Source organism: Podarcis muralis, chromosome 13 (assembly GCF_964188315.1).
Source record: "Podarcis muralis chromosome 13, rPodMur119.hap1.1, whole genome shotgun sequence".
NCBI classification, from domain to species: domain Eukaryota; kingdom Metazoa; phylum Chordata; class Lepidosauria; order Squamata; family Lacertidae; genus Podarcis; species Podarcis muralis.
Genome location: NC_135667.1, coordinates 39,564,172 through 39,584,166, shown reverse-complemented (window position 1 = coordinate 39,584,166; position 19,995 = coordinate 39,564,172). Strand labels below are relative to the sequence as shown.

At 46.6% G+C, this 19,995-nt stretch overlaps 1 protein-coding gene across 2 annotated transcripts in view; it reads left to right on the top strand.

Annotated features, from left to right (window-relative positions):
• The window catches only part of ACLY (ATP citrate lyase), a 60,198-nt gene that overhangs the window by 31,942 nt on the left and 8,261 nt on the right, over positions 1-19,995 (top strand). The window contains exons 12-23 of one of the 2 annotated variants that reach the window (XM_028701702.2): positions 638-792; positions 2,075-2,165; positions 3,043-3,072; positions 6,955-7,096; positions 9,210-9,378; positions 10,740-10,844; positions 11,510-11,706; positions 12,796-12,877; positions 14,640-14,750; positions 16,701-16,828; positions 16,955-17,048; positions 18,616-18,770. In XM_028701702.2, coding sequence (XP_028557535.1) covers positions 638-792; positions 2,075-2,165; positions 3,043-3,072; positions 6,955-7,096; positions 9,210-9,378; positions 10,740-10,844; positions 11,510-11,706; positions 12,796-12,877; positions 14,640-14,750; positions 16,701-16,828; positions 16,955-17,048; positions 18,616-18,770 — 1,459 coding nt within the window. The remainder of the gene's footprint in view (positions 1-637; positions 793-2,074; positions 2,166-3,042; positions 3,073-6,954; positions 7,097-9,209; positions 9,379-10,739; positions 10,845-11,509; positions 11,707-12,795; positions 12,878-14,639; positions 14,751-16,700; positions 16,829-16,954; positions 17,049-18,615; positions 18,771-19,995) is intronic. The other variant, XM_028701703.2, reaches the window with a different exon arrangement.

Here is a 19,995-nt window from a genome sequence, read left to right as displayed (position 1 = left end):
TTCCAGCATGGCTGATAAAAAGAACCTTCATGCCCCTCGGCCAATCTCTTGAACTTGAGCCCAGAAGCAGAAGAAGGAAAGCCAGCAGACTTTCCAGTGCTTGCTCCGTTCAAAACACGGTTCTCTGTTTAAAAACCAGTGGCTGGCCCCAGGGCATTAAAGACTTGGTAACTCCAACTTTTGACATTTGGGCTACATTTTTTTTTATGCTGCTAGATTAAGACTTCTCTCTTATACCTTCTCCCAGTAGTCCTAAACTTAACCGGTGATGGTCATTGCTGTGCACCCATGATAAAGCAAGGCCTCTCTTTAACTTCACCGTACAGTGGACGCTTGGATTGCGAACGTGATCTGTGCGGAATGCACGTTCGCAACCCGCAGTGGCGCGTCTGCCCACGCACAGGTTGCGATTTGGCACTTCTGTGCATGCGCAGAGTGTGATTTAGCACTTCTGCGCATGCACGACCGCCGAAACCCGAAAGTAACCGTTCTGGTGCTTCCGGGTTTTGGCGGTCCGTAACCCGAAAAAATGCAACCCGAAGCGCCTGTAACCCGAGGTATGACTGTATTTCTAGAGTGAGTCTTTGCAGGGAGGCTGCAGCCTGTTCTGATTCTGCTCTTTTTCTTTTGCATTCAGGGAAAACTACTGGCATTCCTATCCACGTCTTTGGTACGGAGACCCACATGACTGCCATTGTCGGCATGGCACTGGGACACCGGCCCATCCCAAACCAGCCTCCCACGGCAGCCCACACGGCAAACTTCCTCCTCAACGCCAGTGGCAGCTCCTCGGTAAGGCTGGTGCTGCAAACCTGAGAGCCAGAGTGATTAAAAGTGTCAGACTAGGACATGGGAGTAAAGGTAAAGGGACCCCTGACCATTAGGTCCAGTTGTGACCGACTCTGGGGTTGCAGCGCTCATTCGCTTTATTGGCCGAGGGAGCCGGCGTACAGCTTCTGGGTCATGTGGCCAGCATGACTAAGCTGCTTCTGGTGAACCAGAGCAGCGCACGGAAACGCCGTTTACCTCCCCGCCGGAGTGGTACCTATTTATCTACTTGCACTTTGAGGTGCTTTCGAACTGCTAGGTGGGCAGGAGCAGGGACTGAGCAATGGGAGCTCACCCTGTTGTGGGGATTCGAACCGCCGACCTTCTGATCAGCAAGTCCTAGGCTCTGTGGTTTAACCCACAGCGCCACCTGTGTCCCACCAGGGTTCAAATCTCCAGATGGCCTTGAAGCTCGCTAGGTGACCCACTGCCTCTCAGTCTAACCTACCTCACAGGGTTGTTGCAGAGGGATTAAAGGAGGGAGGAGAGAACCTTGTAAGGCCGCCTTGAGCTACTTGCAGGAAAAGGTGGGACCTGGCAGTAAGAAATAATAATAATCCTATAGCACAAGGGTGGCTTATTTCCTGGCCCGAGGACCCACACTGATCCAGCCACCCCTTCAAGGGTCATATGCCAGCTCACACAGATCACACGCAGGCACACTCCGTACGCATGCATGCTCACCACAGGAACAAATGCACACACACTTAGGTAGACCACCCTCCCTACTCCAGCACTGGCATGGAGCTGGGAATGTTGCCTTTTACACTTACAAAGTAAGGATTTACCGTATTTTTTGCTCTATAAGACTCACTTTTTTCCTCCTAAAAAGTAAGGGGAAATGTGTGTGCATCTTATCGAGCGAATGCAGTCTGCGCAGCTATCCCAGAAGCCAGAACAGCAAGAGGGATTGCTGCTTTCACTGTGCAGCGATCCCTCTTGCTGTTCTGGCTTCTGAGATTCAGAATATTTTTTTCCTTGTTTTCCTACTCCAAAAACTAGCTGCGTCTTGTGGTCTGGTGTGTCTTATAGAGCGAAAAATACAGTATCTCCTGTCTTGGCGCTGTGGCGTTCAGCACTAAGATGAGAGGTGGAAGTTTCCTCTTCCTTCCCTTTAGGGGAGATTTCTAAAGAGTAGGCAGAGGGATTTCATCTCCTTCCACTGTGGTTTGGTGGGCTGGATTGGGGCTGTGTGTGTGAGCGAGCCACTAACCCCCTTTTTTCTGGCTTCTCTGTTCCCCTTCAGACCCCAGCAACAAGCAGAACGGCATCTTTTTCTGAGTGCAGACCCGACGATCTGGCTCCGGCAAAGAAGGCAAAGCAGACAACGCTTTCTGGTAAGCTCCCGGTTTCTCTCCCGTTTCTTCGGATTCCCTCGCGATGCTGCTTTCCCATTCCTGCGTGCTCTCCCCTTGCACTGGCTGCTGGAGCGTGGAAATCGGAAACGTAATATTTTCAGGGAATCCTTTCCATGTCCGTCCTTCCCCCTCTGCCCCCGCCCTGCCAAGGAACATTCACCGTGGAATCCCTGCATTTTGCAGATAATTTTGGTAGCACGCGTTTGCATGTTGCGTTGACCAGGTCTGTTGTGCCTTGTTTCTTGCCTTGAGAAAAAAAAAAACCATAGGCATAATTTCTTTCTTTCTTTAAATTCAGGGATGGGGTGGGTGGGTTGGAGATCTTCTGAGCATCGCCTTCCACTGGAAACCTCCCCTTCAGCACATGAGCATGTAACGTCTTTGCACATAGCATCACCCACTTCCTGATTTGTGCAAGGCGAGGTTTTTAGCTTCCGTTGCTGGTAGCTGCAATGCGAAACCAGTGCTGTTTGCAGGAATGTGGCTCTGGGTCTGCCTCTTGTGGAATCCTCTCCCTTCCCTGGAACTTTTATCTCCCACACCAGCTCCCCCTGCACATCCCTGGGGTTGATGCCCCAAAGTTTGAGATCCACCGATTCTGGGCCAGTTGCCCGCCACGATAGTTTTCGCCCGCCCCGCCATTGATTGACACCTTTCCCGCTTTCCCTACTAGCCTGGTAAGATTCGAAAGAGCTCCTGGGTTCCTAGACACCCGGTTTGAAAACCACTGTACTTAAGATTGCAGTCGCTTAAGCCCCGACCCCGACACCCCCCCCCCCGGCAGCATAATGTGAGACGAAAGCCAAGACAGGCAGCCTTGTCGGATTTCTTGCAATGGTGATTCTCTCTTTAACAGATGCGTCCCCACCTCCGAGACCTGTTCAAGGTAGGACCCTGCCACTAGCTCAGCTCAGTGTCCAGCCTTGCTACCAGCTGCTTGTGCAGTTAATTTTCAACGGGTGTCCTGTGTGGTTTTTGGTTTGGGTTGGACAGTGTTATTCCTGCTCTTTACCCTTGCAGTTTTGTTGCCTGGTTTGTCCCTGTCCCCTCTTGTCCCTGGTAATGTGGCTTTTTAAAAACACCTCTCTCTATCTCTCTTCTTTTCCCTCTTGCCTCTTATTTATTTTAACCCCCCCCCAAAAAAAAACACAATTGTGGGAAAAGAAGGGCCTATGATTACCAACTACCATGTTAGTCTGCATATAAGTCGCCCTCGAATGCAGGCCACACTCCTAAAATGAGATCTCTTTGAAAGCGGGGAGGAAAAATACCGTAAATCGCTGGCAGCATCCAGTGTCTTTCACGGTTTCTAGATTCCGCTCACAATGAACAATTCTCTGGGCAGCCTGTGCCACCTGTTGAGAAGGACGGGCAATGGTTATACAAAAGGTCCCACCTTAAATCACAGCTTTTCTACCTGTTAAGACAGTGATTATAGACCTGTCTCAGGTTTTATGCAAGCCAGAATTGGGGAAAGAGTGCAGACTGTATTCAGACTGATGTGGTATTATTGTCAAGTCTTTTTAAACCTCTCCCTTGCTCTCAGAGTGGTACAGTTCCAATGCAATCTTTATTGGCCCTCCTGCTATTGAATTGTGAGCTGGTTTGCCACTGACATTGCAGATGTCAGGCATATAGTGTTTTCGCCCCCCATAGCCAGTGGTTTTTAGTGCAGTGCTGCAAATTCAGACCATGTGTCTCTTTATCTTTTCCTGTCTCTATTCCTGCTCTTTGATTCCTGCACCATCTTAACCTTTAGTCACTGGAGTTTAGAGTAAGCTATTCTCACTGAGGGATTTTCTGTTGGGAATCTTCATCTGCATGATTTTAACAGGCTCACAGGAATGCAGCGCTATAGTACAGGAGATGCTATTCCAACAACGACAACAGCGTCCTTCCATCAAAATATTCCCAGGAAGGATCACACCAATAAAACCATTTCAAAACAAGTTTTTTCCTGTGGCTTACAGTTTGTAGTTTGCCTGGGGAAGCTGAACCACCAGCTGGGTTTGGACAACACGCTGATCCCAAATAATGGCTTGGCTTAGCTTAGCACAGCAAAGAAACAGCTGGGAACCTCCTCTCTGGGAGCCCGCATGTTGGTTCGATTGCTCACATTAAGCCATAGCACAGGGGTAGGCAACCTAAGGCCCATGGGCCACAAGTGGCCCAGGGGGGTCGTTTAACCAGCCCACAAGCCACCCCTGAACTGAGCTGCCCACTCGACGAATCCCCATGCGCTGCACTAAACTGGTGCAGCACAGCACTGGGAGCTGCTTCCGCGGCGCCAGAAATTGCATCTGCGCAGATGCCGAAAATCACGTCTGTGCAGACGCCAAAAATCGCATACGCAATCTGACCCCTGCATAGCATTACCTTAGTGTTGCATGTGGACAAGGGCGCTAAAATAACTTCTTGCATATTGCCTGATGGAGGAGCAGCAATAAGCGAATCAAATCCTGGACTTCTCCTTCCAGACAGGAGATGGGATACTTGTTTTCTTGGCCCTTCTTCCTTGTTTTCATCCTGCCTCTGTTTCCTGCTCCCTCCTCCAATCCTTTAGGCACTTTAAGGTTTGGTCTATCATAAATATAAACCCAAATACCCTTTGTTTACCCTATCCCACTTTAGCATTTGTGGTAGATTGTGGTGGTTTTTAGAAGTCTGGTTGGTGTGTTTAAGCTGCTTTTGTGTGCTGCCACTCAGCGGAATGAAACATTGGGTGGGTAGGTGGGATCTCTGGTTGGGGACTTCCATGGGAGTGTGTTTGCGTGTTGGTGATAGAGTGGTTGCCATTGTAATGAAAACCACTAGGGCAACCTTCCATAGCCCAATGCTCTCCAGATGTTGACTCCATCCTCCTTGACCATTGTCCAGGCTGGCTTGAAGGTCTGATGGAAGTTGGAACCCAACAATACCTGGAGGGCCACCCCTGTTTCAGAATCATCATTACAGCTCCTAGTTCCAAATTAGCTTTCAGTACCTACAACAAGAAAAGCATATTGCAATGGAGAGATTGCCCACCTTCGTAATTAAATACTGGGCAATCATGCTGGTTGCTCCTCTGTCCCCACAGGTGTCAGGTGTTTGGGATTACAATTGAGGAGCTCTCAAACTTTGCTATAAGTGAACTTTCAAGTCTCAAATCACTGCTTCCCAAGTTTCTGCAGATGTACCACAAAACAAAGCCAGATACCCATATACTCTCCTTTACCGGTACTGTGGTTGGCTGGTTTTCAGTCTTGTGGTTTCCATATTGAGCAGGTTCCGTTTTATGTAAGTGGCCTTTGGGATCTCTCTGAGATAGGAGGGAGGTGTAGAAAGCTGTGGGACACCTGTTGTTCCCCCTGCCCCTTCAGCACTTCCAGGTATGCTCCGAAACATGTAGCTGGGCATTTCGGCATTATTTCAAAACTCCTGATAGCTGAATTAAAATGGGAGGCATGTCACTCTTATACTTGAAAATACTTGTGGTTTTTTTTGTTTGTTTTGTTTTTCGAGGATAAGATCTGCCCTGAGAGAAGTCGCCCTTGCTTCTGCACAAGTTGCTGTTTAGAGCCAGAGGCGTAGCAAGTTCAGGTGGTACCCAGTGTGGAAATCCTTTTGTCGCCCCCCACATTGCAATTTTTGGGAACGTTGCCCAAAGTTATTGAGCTTTTTTCGCGATCAGTGGTCGGATTTTCGCGATCGGTGGGCGGCGCTTGCACTACCAACGGCTGCCGATCGCAAAAATCCAACCACTGATTGCAAAAATACGCCCGCCGGGGATTCGAGCGCTGCCCGCCAGGGAGTGCCAGGCTGATCGCTGGCCGTATTTGTGTGATCAGCGGGTGGATTTTCACGACAACGTTCACACCAGTCGCAAAAATCTGCCCACCAGGGGTGCGAACTCCACTATGCCTATCAACCTGGGGGGATTTTGTAACCACCCCCCCAGGCATGACACCAGGGGCGGCCCTCACCCCCACCTTCCAATGCCCCTGTTTAGAGCATGTCCTTGATTTGGAGAAAAGCAGAGACTCATGCAGAGATGCAATGGACAGCTTCCTCTAAAGCTGGATAGTTTTGCTATGGCTCTGCACCAGGGGTCACTGAATGATCCAATGTAGAGGCACACCAAAATTGTTCAGTTCAGAGTGTTTCACTCTCCGGGGGGGGGGGGGGGGCTTAGGGATCACAGAAGCTTTCCAATATGAGTCTTTATTTATTACAGCTTCGTAGTTTCTCTCTCTCTCTCTCTCTCTCTCTCTCTGTGTGTGTGTGTGTGTGTGTGTGTGTGGCAATATTTTGTGTCCACCATCCTGTAGTTTCTCTCATTCTTTCTGGAGAGCACCAGCCTTTGGGAGTGAGAAGCGCAGCTGCTTTTCATTGTACTGATTTAGGGGAGCAGTTGGGTCAGTCAAGATCTCCATTTAAGAGGGAATTTTCAGAAACGCCCCAAGATTGTCTGAGCCCCCTTTGGAAGAAGCTTACAGCTTTGTTTTCATAACTTTGTAAGAATAGCCAGTGTGCACCTTGAAGGGTGGTGGACAGGAAACCTTCCCAGTAAGAAGCTGGCGACTTTGGCTGCTTTCTGTCTCTCATGCTTTGCTTCCTACGAATGGCTGGTATGCGCCTCCTTCCTGTAATGCAGAGAGAGATGCTTGGCCAGGGATGGCTTTTGCGGTCGCGTGCCTGGCCATGCGCTGCCGCTTGGAGCCTTTCTGTATGGATGTTAAATGTCTGGCCCTGGGTGGGCGGGGTCCTCTTCTCTTTCCCCCTCATGCAGGTAAAGCCACGACCTTGTTCAGCCGCCACACCAAGGCGATCGTCTGGGGGATGCAGACACGAGCTGTGCAAGGCATGCTGGACTTCGACTACGTCTGCTCCAGAGACGAGCCTTCAGTGGCTGCCATGGTTTATCCATTCACGTATGTTCGCCGCGCCTCCGTCCCATGTGAGGGGGTGGGGGCTGCTCCCATTGCTCTTCCTGCATCTCAGTTCCTTTCTGCCATTTTTCTGTGGCTGTGGAACTTTGTGGCTAGGCTGGGACAAGCGCTGTCCTGTTAAATATTATATTTTTCCTCTTCCCCCCCTCTTTTATTGCGAACTTGGACATTTCTCTTGTGCTTTGCCCTCCTCAGTCTGATTCCCTTTCATCTCTTGTCTCAGATTGAGGCAACAGTGCAGTGCTGGATTTACATATAAGCTAAACAAGCTACAGCTTAGGGCCCCACTCTCTTGGGCCCCCCCAAAAACAATTCAAAGGAAAAGAACTGGATGTACATTTCCAAAATATAAGATAAAAAGTGAATAAAATGAAACCTACATACAGCAACACAGTGTTTTGTGTTGTGTAGGCTCCTCTGATGTAAGTCATGGGCCCCGCCTGCTAGCCTGCTCCCTAAAATATCACTGGTTTGCTCCTTTCTATATATAGGGGGGACGCGGGTGGCGCTGTGGGTAAAAGCCTCAGCGCCTAGGGCTTGCCGACTGAATGGTCGGCGGTTCGAATCCCCGCGGCGGGGTACGCTCCCGGCGTTCGGTCCCAGCGCCTGCCAACCTAGCAGTTTGAAAGCACCCCCGGGTGCAAGTAGATAAATAGGGACCGCTTACCAGCGGGAAGGTAAATGGCGTTCCGTGTGCTGCGCTGGCTCGCCAGATGCAGCTTTGTCACGCTGGCCACGTGACCCGGAAGTGTCTGCGGACAGCGCTGGCTCCCGGCCTCTAGAGTGGGATGAGCGCACAACCCTAGAGTCTGGCAAGACTGGCCCGTACGGGCAGGGGTACCTTTACCTTTTTATATATAGGGTGCCTACATTCTGCATGGACTGGTTGCCTCGCAACATGTGCAAATGGCTTTAGATACCTATTAGGTCCAGAAATTACCATATAGTATATATTCAACACAAAAAACAGCAACAATTTGTTGTTGACAAAGGACAGCTGGACATAGAAAGGACCCCATTACCTTCAGTAGGTTAGGGCCTCATCAAACCTAAATCCGGCCCTGTCCCAGTACATCCCATACCCTCCTGCATCATCTAAGGCACACCTACCGTGCATTGCAACCTGCGCCATGGCCCTTGGCATCATTTGACATTACATGATCCTGGGGTTTACATAGTACTGGTACAATCCCTGCCATTGATGCACTTGTTACTACTTCCCACAAACTAGCAAGCTGGTTGCCCTCTGGTAGAATTTCATTATTGCATAGCTGCCCCTTTCCTGTCCTGTTTCCTTCCTTTGCTTTTCCGTGCTCTCATTAGGGCTGGGCGATACATTGTTTTCAACATTGCGCTATATCACCAGCTAGACATCGCAATACATCACAATATCTGAAATAAGGATGGAGCTATGTAGAGGCATTGGCTGGCTTCATGGTTTTCCCCGCATCGTGATTTTTGCATAGATCACACACACACATATCATGATTTGCAACACATTGCCAGGTCAAGAATTATGTAACCGATATCACAATACGGACCTCAAACCAGTTTTGGACGATATATCGCCTAGCTCTAACACACGTCATGATTCGTGATTTATTGCCAGGCCAAAAATTATGAAACCAATATCACGGCAATAGACTTCAAACCGGTTTTGGACGATAGATCAATATCTTGCCCAGCCCTAGGAAACACAGCCACAGGTAAATTAGCTTCATCTGGCTGTACATAGAAAACTAGCCTGCCCCAAAGGAGACCAAGCTGGAGCCCTCCTGCTTGTGAGCTCCCTTCCTGAGGGATTGTTGTTTCTGTGGTATAGATGAGCAGTCAGGCATGTTTGCCCCTACCCTGAAGTCTGGCATACCAGATGGAGATTGACCACCTCAGGGAGAACTAAGGCTTAGATGGGACCGGGAAAAGAAGTTCCCTTTTACCTACAGCAACAGAAGCTCCACAAGTGTTGCCCAAAGCAGTAATGCACATTCGCCACACCGGGAAACGTGCCACTGTTTTCGCACGCATGCGCACCTTCACCTCTCTCTCCGTTGCAGCAGATAATTAATGTTGGGGCGTGTGATGCGTTTCCTTGCAGTGGGGACCACAAACAGAAGTTCTACTGGGGCCACAAAGAGATACTCATCCCCGTCTTCAAGAACATGGCAGACGCCATGAAGAAGCACCCGGAAGTGGATGTGCTGATCAACTTTGCGTCCCTCCGCTCGGCCTACGACAGCACCGTGGAGACCATGAACCACCCGCAGGTGTGTGGAGTGGAGTTGGCGGGACCCAAGTCCTGAGGGGGAACAGAAGCGAACAAAAAATAATACAGTGGTACCTCGGGTTACATAAGCTTCAGGTTACATACGCTTCAGGTTATAGACTCCGCTAACCCAGAAATAGTACCTCGGGTTAAGAACTTTGCTTCAGGATGAGAACAGAAATTGCGTGGCGGCAGCAGCGGGAGTCCCCATTAGCTAAAGTGGTGCTTCAGGTTAAGAACAGTTTCAGGTTAAGAACTGACCTCCGGAACGAATTAAGTATGTAACCCGAGGTACCACTGTAATTCCATTCATGTGCAAGTAGTTACACCACAGCTTCCAATCACACATAGACTGAATGTGCAAAGGGCAGAGGGGGATTGTGCCTGCTGGGTCCCCCTGTGCAGGCTTCCTGATCTTGTGGTATGACCCCTGTGCACATAGGGCTAGGGGGATGTGGGTGGCACTGTGGTCTAAACCACTGAGCCTCTTGGACTTGCCAATCAGAAGGTCGGCGGTTCGAATCCCCGCGACGGGGTGAGCTCCCGTTGCTCTGTCCCAGCTCCTGCCAACCTAGCAGTTCGAAAGCACGCTAGTGCAAGTAGATAAATAGGTACCGCTGCGGCGGGAAGTTAAACGGCGTTTCCGTGCGCGCTGGTTTCCATCATGGTGTCCTGTTGTGCTAGAAGCGGTTTAGTCCTGCTGGCCACATGACCCGGAAAACTGACTGCGGACAAATGCTGGCTCCCTCGGCCTGAAAGCGAGATGAGCGCCACCCCCATCGTTGCCTTTGACTGGACTTAACCGTCCAGGGGTCCTTTACCTTTTTAGCTTTACCTTTACACAAGGCTATATAAACATATAGCTAATTGTGTCTAAGGGCCACATTCACAACTTCCATGAAATTCACAAATGTCAGGAGGCAGAGCCATTGGGCACAGTCTTCTTCTCACCCGCCCCACCCCTGGCCAAATTGATATGTATACACAAGATCTGAAAAGCTGTAGCATTTGGACAGTTCTGGATGAATGAGATATTTTCAAAGATTGGAGGGATAGAGCTGCTTTGCTTTTTCTGCCCCCCCCCCCCAACTAGCAATGCTATGCAGAATAATGTAAATGTAACTTGCCTAATTTATACAGGTTGCAAAATCCAGCTTTTCTTGTGGCAGATGTTGAATTGTCTGATGATACCCACAGTCCCGGTTTTAGGATTTCTAAGGAAACTTCTTCATTGTTAAATCCTGCACCCAAGAGCTTTAGAAAGCCTTGATAGTTGCCAATGCTTTTCTGATCTTCCTTATCGCTGAGGAGGGAGAGACTCCAGGAAGTCATTGCCGGTGTTGATTCTCTCTTGGGCTGCAGATCCGCACTGTGGCCATCATTGCAGAAGGCATCCCAGAGGCGCTGACTCGCCGGTTGATCAAGATGGCAGACGAGAAAGGCGTCACCATTATCGGGCCTGCGACGGTGAGAGAAGAAGGAACCATGGCTTTCTGTGGCTTATTCTGCTTTGTTGATTTGTTTTTAACTTGCGTTGATGTGGAAATCTATAAATTCTTTCCTGCACAGTGGTAAAGTATAATAATAATAATAATAATAATAATAATAATAATAATAATAAAAAATACTTATACCCCACCCATCTGGCCAGACCTCCCCAGCTACTCTGGCCGGCTCCCAACAGAATATTAAAAACGCAATAAAACGTCAAACATTAAAAACTTCCCTAAACAGGGTTGCCTTCAGATGTCTTCCCCGCCCCCTTTTTGTTCCCACCACAAAAATTGTGGGATCTTGTGAGGCCATAAATAAATACATGGGGGCTGAATCAGATCCCCAAATTGTGGGTCACACCTTCTACTCTCACAGATGGAATCTGTTACTGCTATGTTGATGAAAGACCTTTTTTTTAAAAAAAAGGAAAATGGAGGGTAAATCAGTCAGGAGCAAATATGCTCTGTGATTAGCTCTGGGCCTGATTTGCATATCCAAAAATCCCTTGTCACATGTACAAAAATTCTGGATTTGTATTTCCCGTCTTATGAAAGAGAGAATTTTTGAAACTGTTGAGCTGTTATTACACAAACTACAACCGCTCCGATATTTCATCTCCTTCCTCCTTTTGTTTGTAGGTAGGTGGAATCAAGCCCGGCTGCTTCAAGATCGGAAACACAGGTGGAATGCTAGATAACATCTTGGCATCTAAGCTGTACCGCCCCGGAAGTGTAGCTTATGTCTCCCGCTCAGGAGGGATGTCCAATGAACTTAACAACATCATCTCCAGGACCACAGACGGCGTCTTTGAAGGGGTGGCCATTGGTGGGGATAGGTGAGAGTGGCGGCCAAAGTGATATCCTTGTTCAATCCATCCATCTCCTTTATTGGCACACACAGGATACAAAAGTAGACAAGTCAAAGCGTAAAATTGACATTTGTTCGTAAAAGGAGATACTTTTAAGATGGATCTATTACAGTGGTACCTTGGGCTACGAACTTAATTTGTTCTGGTGGTCCATTCTTAATCTGAGACTGTTCTTAACCTGAGGCGCGCTTTCGCTAATGGCGCCTCCCACTGTTGCCATGCCGCCGGCACGTGATTTCCGTTCTCATCCTGGGGCAAAGTTCCTAACCCGAGGTACTACTTCCGGGTTAGAGGAGTTTGTAACCCGAAGCATCTGTAACCCAAGGTGTTTGTAAGCCGAGGTACCACTGTACAGTGGTACCTTGGGTTACATACGCTTCAGGTTACAGACTCCGCTAACCCAAAAATAGTACCTCGGGTTAAGAACTTTGCTTCAGGATGAGAACAGAAATCGTGTTCCGGTAGTGCGGCGGCAGCGGGAGGCCCAATTAGCTAAAGTGGTGCTTCAGGTTAACAGTTTCAGGTTAAGAACAGACCTCCAGTACTTAACCCGAGGTACCACTGTACAGACCTAATAAGGCTAAAAAGTGCCTCTCAGGTCTTATGGTGACGTAGTTTTAATTCCACATTCTCCCTAATGCCATGCCTACAACTGTTCCGTTGAAAGGAAACCCCAAAGAAGTCAGAGCAATCTTAACTTTTCTTTCAGCATAGGGTTTAAATATTTACCACAGATTTTTGCATGATATGGGCAGTAAAATAGAACATTCGCCATGGTTTTGACCTGTTTTACACCTCAAGGAAATCCTTGTTGTGTGAATTGTGCTTCTGGTTTTAAAATGCACCCACCCACACCAGTTGTGCAGCCCAGTGTTATGTGTAATGGAAGAAATTCTTCTATCCCTCTCTGTTGTGGACAGAGAGCCGTAGATAAAAATTGTTGAGCCTTCGAGACTGGAGTTGAAATCTGGGCTGTTTGTGTTGTACAATATTCTTTAAGCAGCAGAATCTTCTTAACATAAACACCTGATTAAAAAAATGTTCCCTTGTGCCTAGATACCCTGGATCCACTTTCATGGACCACGTTTTACGCTACCAAGACACGCCTGGGGTGAAGATGATAGTGGTGTTAGGAGAAGTAAGTACCTTCAAGTTTGTTTTTCTGTCTCCAGCATCACTTGGCAATGGTATCTTTGTGGCTTCTTCTCTGCATAGGAACATACGGAGCTGCCTTATAAGTCGCTCCATCTAGCTCTGTATTGTCTACATTGACTGATAGTGGCTCTGAGAGTTTCATCTAGAAGTAGATGATGATTTGTGTGGTCAGTATGCCTAAAGCTCCACTGTACACTACAGACGTAGGAATGTTTGGCCTCAGAGGAGGCTGGCTGAGTCCTCACATGACCTTCATGTAGGATTCCTTTGCATTTGCTGAGCACTGTCTTCTCAGCTGTGCCACCACTGTTGCGAAAGCCCCTCCTTCCAGAAGGAAGCTTGACCAACAGCACTTCTGTATTCCAATTATTATTATTATTATTATTATTATTATTATTATTATTATTAATTATTATTTATACCCCGCCCATCTGGCTGGGTTTCCCCAGCCACTCTGGGCGGCTTCCAACAAAACACTAAAATACAATAACCTATTAAACATTAAAAGCTTCCCTAAACAGGGCTGCCTTCAGATGTCTTCTAAAAGTTTGGTAGTTGTTTTTCTCTTTGACATCTGGTGGGAGGGCATTCCACAGGGCGTGTGCCACTACCGAGAAGGCCCTCTGCCTGGTTCCCTGTAACTTGGCTTCTTGCAGCGAGGGAACCGCCAGAAGGCCCTCGGCGCTGGACCTCTTGCACTCTTCTTTTGCCTGGCATTTGGCATATGGACTTTGGGAAAACATTTTATTTTGCAGCTGCTTTTTCTCTGAAGATATGGGACTGCTATGGGATCTTTTAAATACAGTGGTACCTTGGTTTTTGAACGCCCTATACCTGGAAGTAAATGCTTCAGTTTTCAATCACACCTCAGAAGTCAAACGTGCCATGCACTTTCTGTACTGAGCTTTCCGTATTGAGTTTTCCATATTGAGGCTTCTGTATTGAGTTTTAGGATTTCAAACATTTTGGAACTCAAACGGTCTTCCAGAATGGATTACGTTCGAAAACTGAGGTACGACTGTGTGTGTGTGTGTGTGTGTGTGTGTGTGCGCACGCGTGTACACACACAAGCACACACACACACAGTTGTACCTTGGATTTTGAATGGAATCTGTTCCGGAAGTCCGTTCGACTTCCAAAACGTTCGAAAACCACAGCGCGGCTTCTGATTGGCTGTGGGAAGGTCCTGCAGCCAATCAGAAGCTGTCGGACATTCAGCTTCCAAAAATAGTTTGCAAACCGGAACGGTCACTTTCGGGATTGTGACATTTGGGAGCCAAAACATTTGGGAACTAAACTGTTCAACTTCCAAGGTACGAGAGAGAGAGAGAGAGAGTTGTAGGTAGCCTTTAAAAAAAGCAACCTCACTGGCCTTTCATTTTATGGGGTTTACTTTAAACTGCATTGAATGGAACAACAGCATACAAATATTTAAATTAAAACAAAATCTGCACATCTTCATCCTTCGATACAGGATTTCCCAAACTTGGGTCTTTGGCAGTTTTTGGACTACAGTTCCCACCATCCCTGACTACTGGTCCTGCTGGTTAGGGATGGTGGGAGTTGTAGTCTTTACGTAGCTCTCTTTATAGTCCTGTAGCCCTTGTGGTCCAATTTCACCTGCAAAAGTGGGGACTGATTTGGCAAAATATCGGGTACTTTTTTCTATTTTAAAGAGTGCTGTGCCCACATGGGTTCAGTTGCTGCCCTTGACTTTTTCTTTTCTTTTCTTTTCTTTTTTTTAGATTGGAGGAACGGAGGAATACAAGATCTGTAGGGGTGTTAAAGAAGGCCGGATCACTAAGCCCGTTGTCTGCTGGTGCATTGGGACCTGTGCCACGATGTTCTCTTCAGAGGTAAGGGAGGAATACATGGAATGGGGGGTAGAAAAGCTATTTATTATAGTTGGGAGTGCTGGATCTCTGATTATATTAAACAGTTGTCGAAATCACGGATTCTAAAACTGGGAATGCATATGGGGTCTGGTACGTTTCCACGGCAGCAGAATTCCTGGACCTGTAGCAGAGTGACTCAGCAAGTGCTGCTTGTGTGCATGAGCTTGCAGAAGAGAGAGTCCATATGCTGTTGTTTCACTAAACTAGACAGCTTTATTTACAGCAAGATAAACAATCCATCAGGGACACGGGTGGCGCTGTGGGTTAAACCACAAAGCCTAGGACTTGCTGATCAGAAGGTCAGCAGTTCGAATCCCCGCGACGGGGTGAGCTACCGTTGCTCGGTCCCTGCTCCTGCCAACCTAGCAGTTCGAAAGCACATCAAAGTGCAAGTAGATAAATAGGTACCGCTCCGGCGGGAAGGTAAACAGCGTTTCTGTGCGCTGCTCTGGTTCGCCAGAAGCGGCTTAGTCATGCTGGCCACATGACCCGGAAGCTGTATGCCGGCTCCCTTGGCCAATAAAGGGAGATGAGCACCGCAACCCCAGAGTCGGTCACGACTGGACCTAATGGTCAGGGGTCCCTTTACCTTTACTTAAACAATCCATTGGAAGATGCAGACATTGCGTCTTCCTTGTCACGGCAGAAAAACGAAAGTAACTCACAGACCAAGAAAACAGCCTCCCCACCCCCATGTGGAGAAAGCCCCTCTCCAGATGCAGGACACACTGAGCTGTTAACCCTGTAAGCTCTAAACCTCACAATGCAAGCCTGGCAGTGAACCAAAAGGGCTCCTAGGTGCAAGTTACATTGTGATGAAGCTTTTGGCACTGAGAGAGGAGACCGCTGGATTCTCGGTGGGAAAATGAGGTCGAGGTACATCCAAATACGAACAGAAGAAAAGCCCTTTTGGATCAGGCCCATATTCCAGCATCCTGTTCCTGCAGTGGCTATGGGAAACTGTCAAGCAGGGCTCGAAAATGAAAGTACCCCTCCCCCAAAATAAACCACCTGTGGTTTCCAGTAGCTGGCATTAAGGAGCATTTGTTTGCTATGATGTTAATTTAATGAATCGAACACTTGTCTTGCTAAAGACCAGGGCCGCATTTAGGTTTGATGAGGCCCTAAGCTACTGAAGGTAATGGGACCCTTTATATGTCCAGCTGTCCTTTGTCAACAACAAATTGTTGCTGTTTTTTTGTGTTGAATATATGTGCTATATCATGGGTAGGCAAACTAAGGCCCGGGGGCCGGATCCGGCCCAATCTCCTTCTAAATCCGGCCCGTGGACAGCCCGGGAATCAGTGTGTTTTTACATGAGTAGAATGTGTCCTTTTATTTAAACTGCATCTCTGGGTTATTTGTGGGGCCTGCCTGGTGTTTTTACATGAGTAGAATGTGTGCTTTTATTTAAAATGCATCTCTGGGTTATTTGTGGGGCACAGGAATTTGTTCATCCCCGCCCCCCAAAAAATAGTGCGCCCCCCCCAAGGTCTGAGGGACAGTGGACCGGCCCCCTGCTGAAAAAGTTTTCTGACCCCTGTGCTATATGGTAATTTATGGACCTAATGGGTATCTAAAGCCATTGGCACATGTTGCCATGCAACCAGTCCATGCAGAATGTAGGCACCCTATATATAGAAATGAGCAAACCAATGATATTTTAGGGAGCAGCCTAGCAGGCGGGGCCCATGACTTACATCAGAGGAGCCTACACAACACAAAACACTGTTGCTGTATGTAGGTTTTATTTTATTTGTTTTTTATCTTATATTTTGGAAATGTACATCCAGTTTTCCCCCCTTTAATTTTTTGGGGGGCCCCCAAGAGAGTGGGGCCCTAAGCTATAGCTTGTTTAGCTTATACGTAAATCCAGCCCTGCTAAAGACCCACCTATCCTTGTTATAACAGGTGCAGTTTGGCCATGCCGGAGCTTGCGCCAATCAGGCATCTGAAACCGCAGTGGCCAAGAACCAAGCTCTGAAGGAAGTGGGCGTCTTTGTACCACATAGTTTTGACGAGCTGGGCGATGTGATTCAGTAAGTAATATTTTTTTCAAACAAGCAAACATCAAGCTGTATTGTTGTTTCATTGCTATGGCCATTGGCTGATGCAAATAAAGATTCATTCATTCATTCATTCATTCTTCCATGTCTTGCTCTCAGGTCAGTGTACGAAGATCTGGTTTCCAAGGGAGTGATTGAACCAGCCCAGGAAGTGCCTCCCCCTACTGTGCCAATGGATTACTCGTGGGCAAGGGTAAGTCTGCTGTTTTCCAAGCGGTTACTGAAAGAGCTAGGAGGATGCCTGGCTTCTTGGAATAACACAATCAAAGTGTTATGCTAAGAGAAATTGGTGGAATCAAAAGGACAATTGCATAATCCACAACCAGAGTGGATTTGATTTGAATCAAATCGATTTAAATCCCAATTTAAATTACTAGTCAGTAAGACTTGATTTTAATCACTAGTCCATAAGTCTTGATTTAAAACTTTTTTTTTTTTTACAGAAAGACTCATTCTTGCTGGTATAATCTTAATATTCACAACCAGATGAAGGTTTCATTTTGAGAATAATAAATTTTCAGAGTAGTTTTTACAGTTATGCCAAAAATTGTTGATGTGGTTATACTATTAGAAATACACAGATAATTATGAAATTATTGTGAGGTTTAATAAGTTAACAGTTTATATTTGGACAGCTTTTCTGCTGTACTTTATTGGAAGGAGAAAAAATAATCATTTCCTTAATAAGAATTTAAACAATTTACTTAACTCAGCAATAACATTATAGCATATGTATCCATGTTTGTTAACTGATGTGGTTAAACAATTTTTTTAAAATAAAAAACCCCTTAGACTGAGTTTTAGCACACATGAAAAACTTAAAACAAATCCTTATTTCCTGATATATAGCCTTTGGACTATAATGTAACTTAAATCAAAAACTATCTTTAGAAAGATATCCCCTCCAAAAGCATTTTATTTTAAAAATCTGATTTAAACCACAAAAATCTGATTTAAATTTTAAAATTCTGATTTTTTAAAAATTGTTTTTTTAAAAAAATCTCTGATTTTTATCCACCCTGTCCACAGCATGCCTTCTGCAAACCTTTCTGAACTGAATAGATAAAAGCATTTCCTTAATAAAGAAAACAGTTCTAGAAGAGTTCTAGCCTTGTTTCTACACGGATGGGATTCTCTGTTTGGAAGAGTGTTTGTTCGTCCCCACCAGCAGTTTGATAGGAAATTGCTCAAGGTCAGGTCTGCAACCTCCACAAGGTCTAGATGATGATGATGATGATGATAATAATAATAATAATAATAATAATAATAATAATTTATTTGTACCCCGCCCATCTGGCTGGGTTTCCCCAGCCACTCTGGGCGGCTTCCATAGAAACCAAAAAACACTAAAATATCACACATTAAAAACTTCCCTGAATGTCAGGTAGTTGTTTATCACTTTGACATCTGATGGGAGGGCGTTCCACAGGGCGGGCGCCACTACCGAGAAGGCCCTCTGCCTGGTTCCCTGTAGCTTTGCTTCTCGCAATGAGGGAGCCGCCAGAAGGCCCTCGGCACTGGACCTCAGTATCCGGGCAGAACGATGGGGATGGAGACGCTCCTTCAGGTATACTGGGCCGAGGCCGTTTAGGGCTTTAAAGGTCAACACCAGCACTTTGAATTGTGCTCGGAAACGTACTGGGAGCCAGTGTAGGTCTTTCAAGACCGGTGTTATGTGGTCTCGGCGGCCGCCCCCAGTCACCAGGTTCTCTCTTGTTGTTTTTACAACTTCTTTGTTTGTTTGTGCACTCAACTTTCAGGAGCTTGGTTTGATTCGGAAGCCAGCTTCTTTCATGACTAGCATCTGTGATGAACGGGGCCAGGAACTGATCTACGCCGGCATGCCCATCACTGAGGTCTTCAAGGAAGAAATGGGAATTGGGGGTGTTCTGGGACTCTTGTGGTTCCAGAGAAGGTGGGTGTAGTTACTGTGCTGCTTTTTATTATTTATCTAGTATTAGTGTACAGTGGTACCTCAGTTTAAGAACACTCCAGTTTAAGAACGATTTGGTTTACAAACTCCACAAAACCAGAAATACAGCGGTACCTCGGGTTACATACGCTTCAGGTTACAGACTCCACTAACCCAGAAATATTACCTCAGGTTAAGAACTTTGCTTCAGGATGAGAACAGAAATCGTGCAGCGGCAGCGGGAGGCCCCATTAGCTAAAGTTTTGCTTGAGACTAAGAACAATTTCAGGTTAAGAACAGACCTCCAGGACGAATTAAGTTCTTAACCTGAGCTACCACTGTAGTGTCTTGGTTTGAGAACTTTACCACCTTGGTCTAAGAATTGAAACCAAACGGTGGAAGGACACTGGCAGCAGAAGGCTTCATTAGGGAAAACGCGCCTTGGTTTAAGAACGGTTTTGGTTTAAGAACAGACTTCCGGAACGGATTAAGTTCATAAACCAAGGTACCACTGTATTTATAATCCTCTTCAGTGAAGAACATTGCACATAATAAAACTGTAGATAAAACACAACTGAAACCCACATGTGAAATAATTATAATTGAAAGTTGTATGGATAGCACAGTTGTTGTTCGCCCGCCAGCCTTGGAGACATAATCAATTACAACCATCCAATAATAGACTCATTGTAACGATGCCAAATTATAATACAATTAATAATACCTATCATTGAGATACCAAATTATACAATTTAGGTGGCCCCTAGAATTGATGGTTTGATGATTTATCAATTATCCTGTCTGTAATGTTTTTTCCTGTCCTTGTAATATATTGTGCCTATCAGTTGTTACCATTATGCCTTGGGCAGAGTGATGCCTTGGGCAGAGTGAGTGTCCCATTGTCGTTTCATAAGTTCTCCATTGCTCTGCCCCAGCTTCATTGTTTTGCAGCTTCAGAAGCAGCTGCAAAAATCACACTGTCCTGATAAATATCCCGTCCTCGCCATTTTTCTCTCAGCCTGGGAAGGAGATTGAGCTGTCGAACTTCAAATACAGTGGTACCTTGGTTCTCAAACTTAATCTTTTCCAGAAGTCTGTTCCGAAACCAAAGTGTTCCAAAACCAAGGCGCGCTTTCCCATAGAAAATAATGCAAAGCGGATTAATCCGTTGCAGACTTTTAAAAACAACCCCTAAAACAACAATTTAACATGAATTTTACAACCTAAC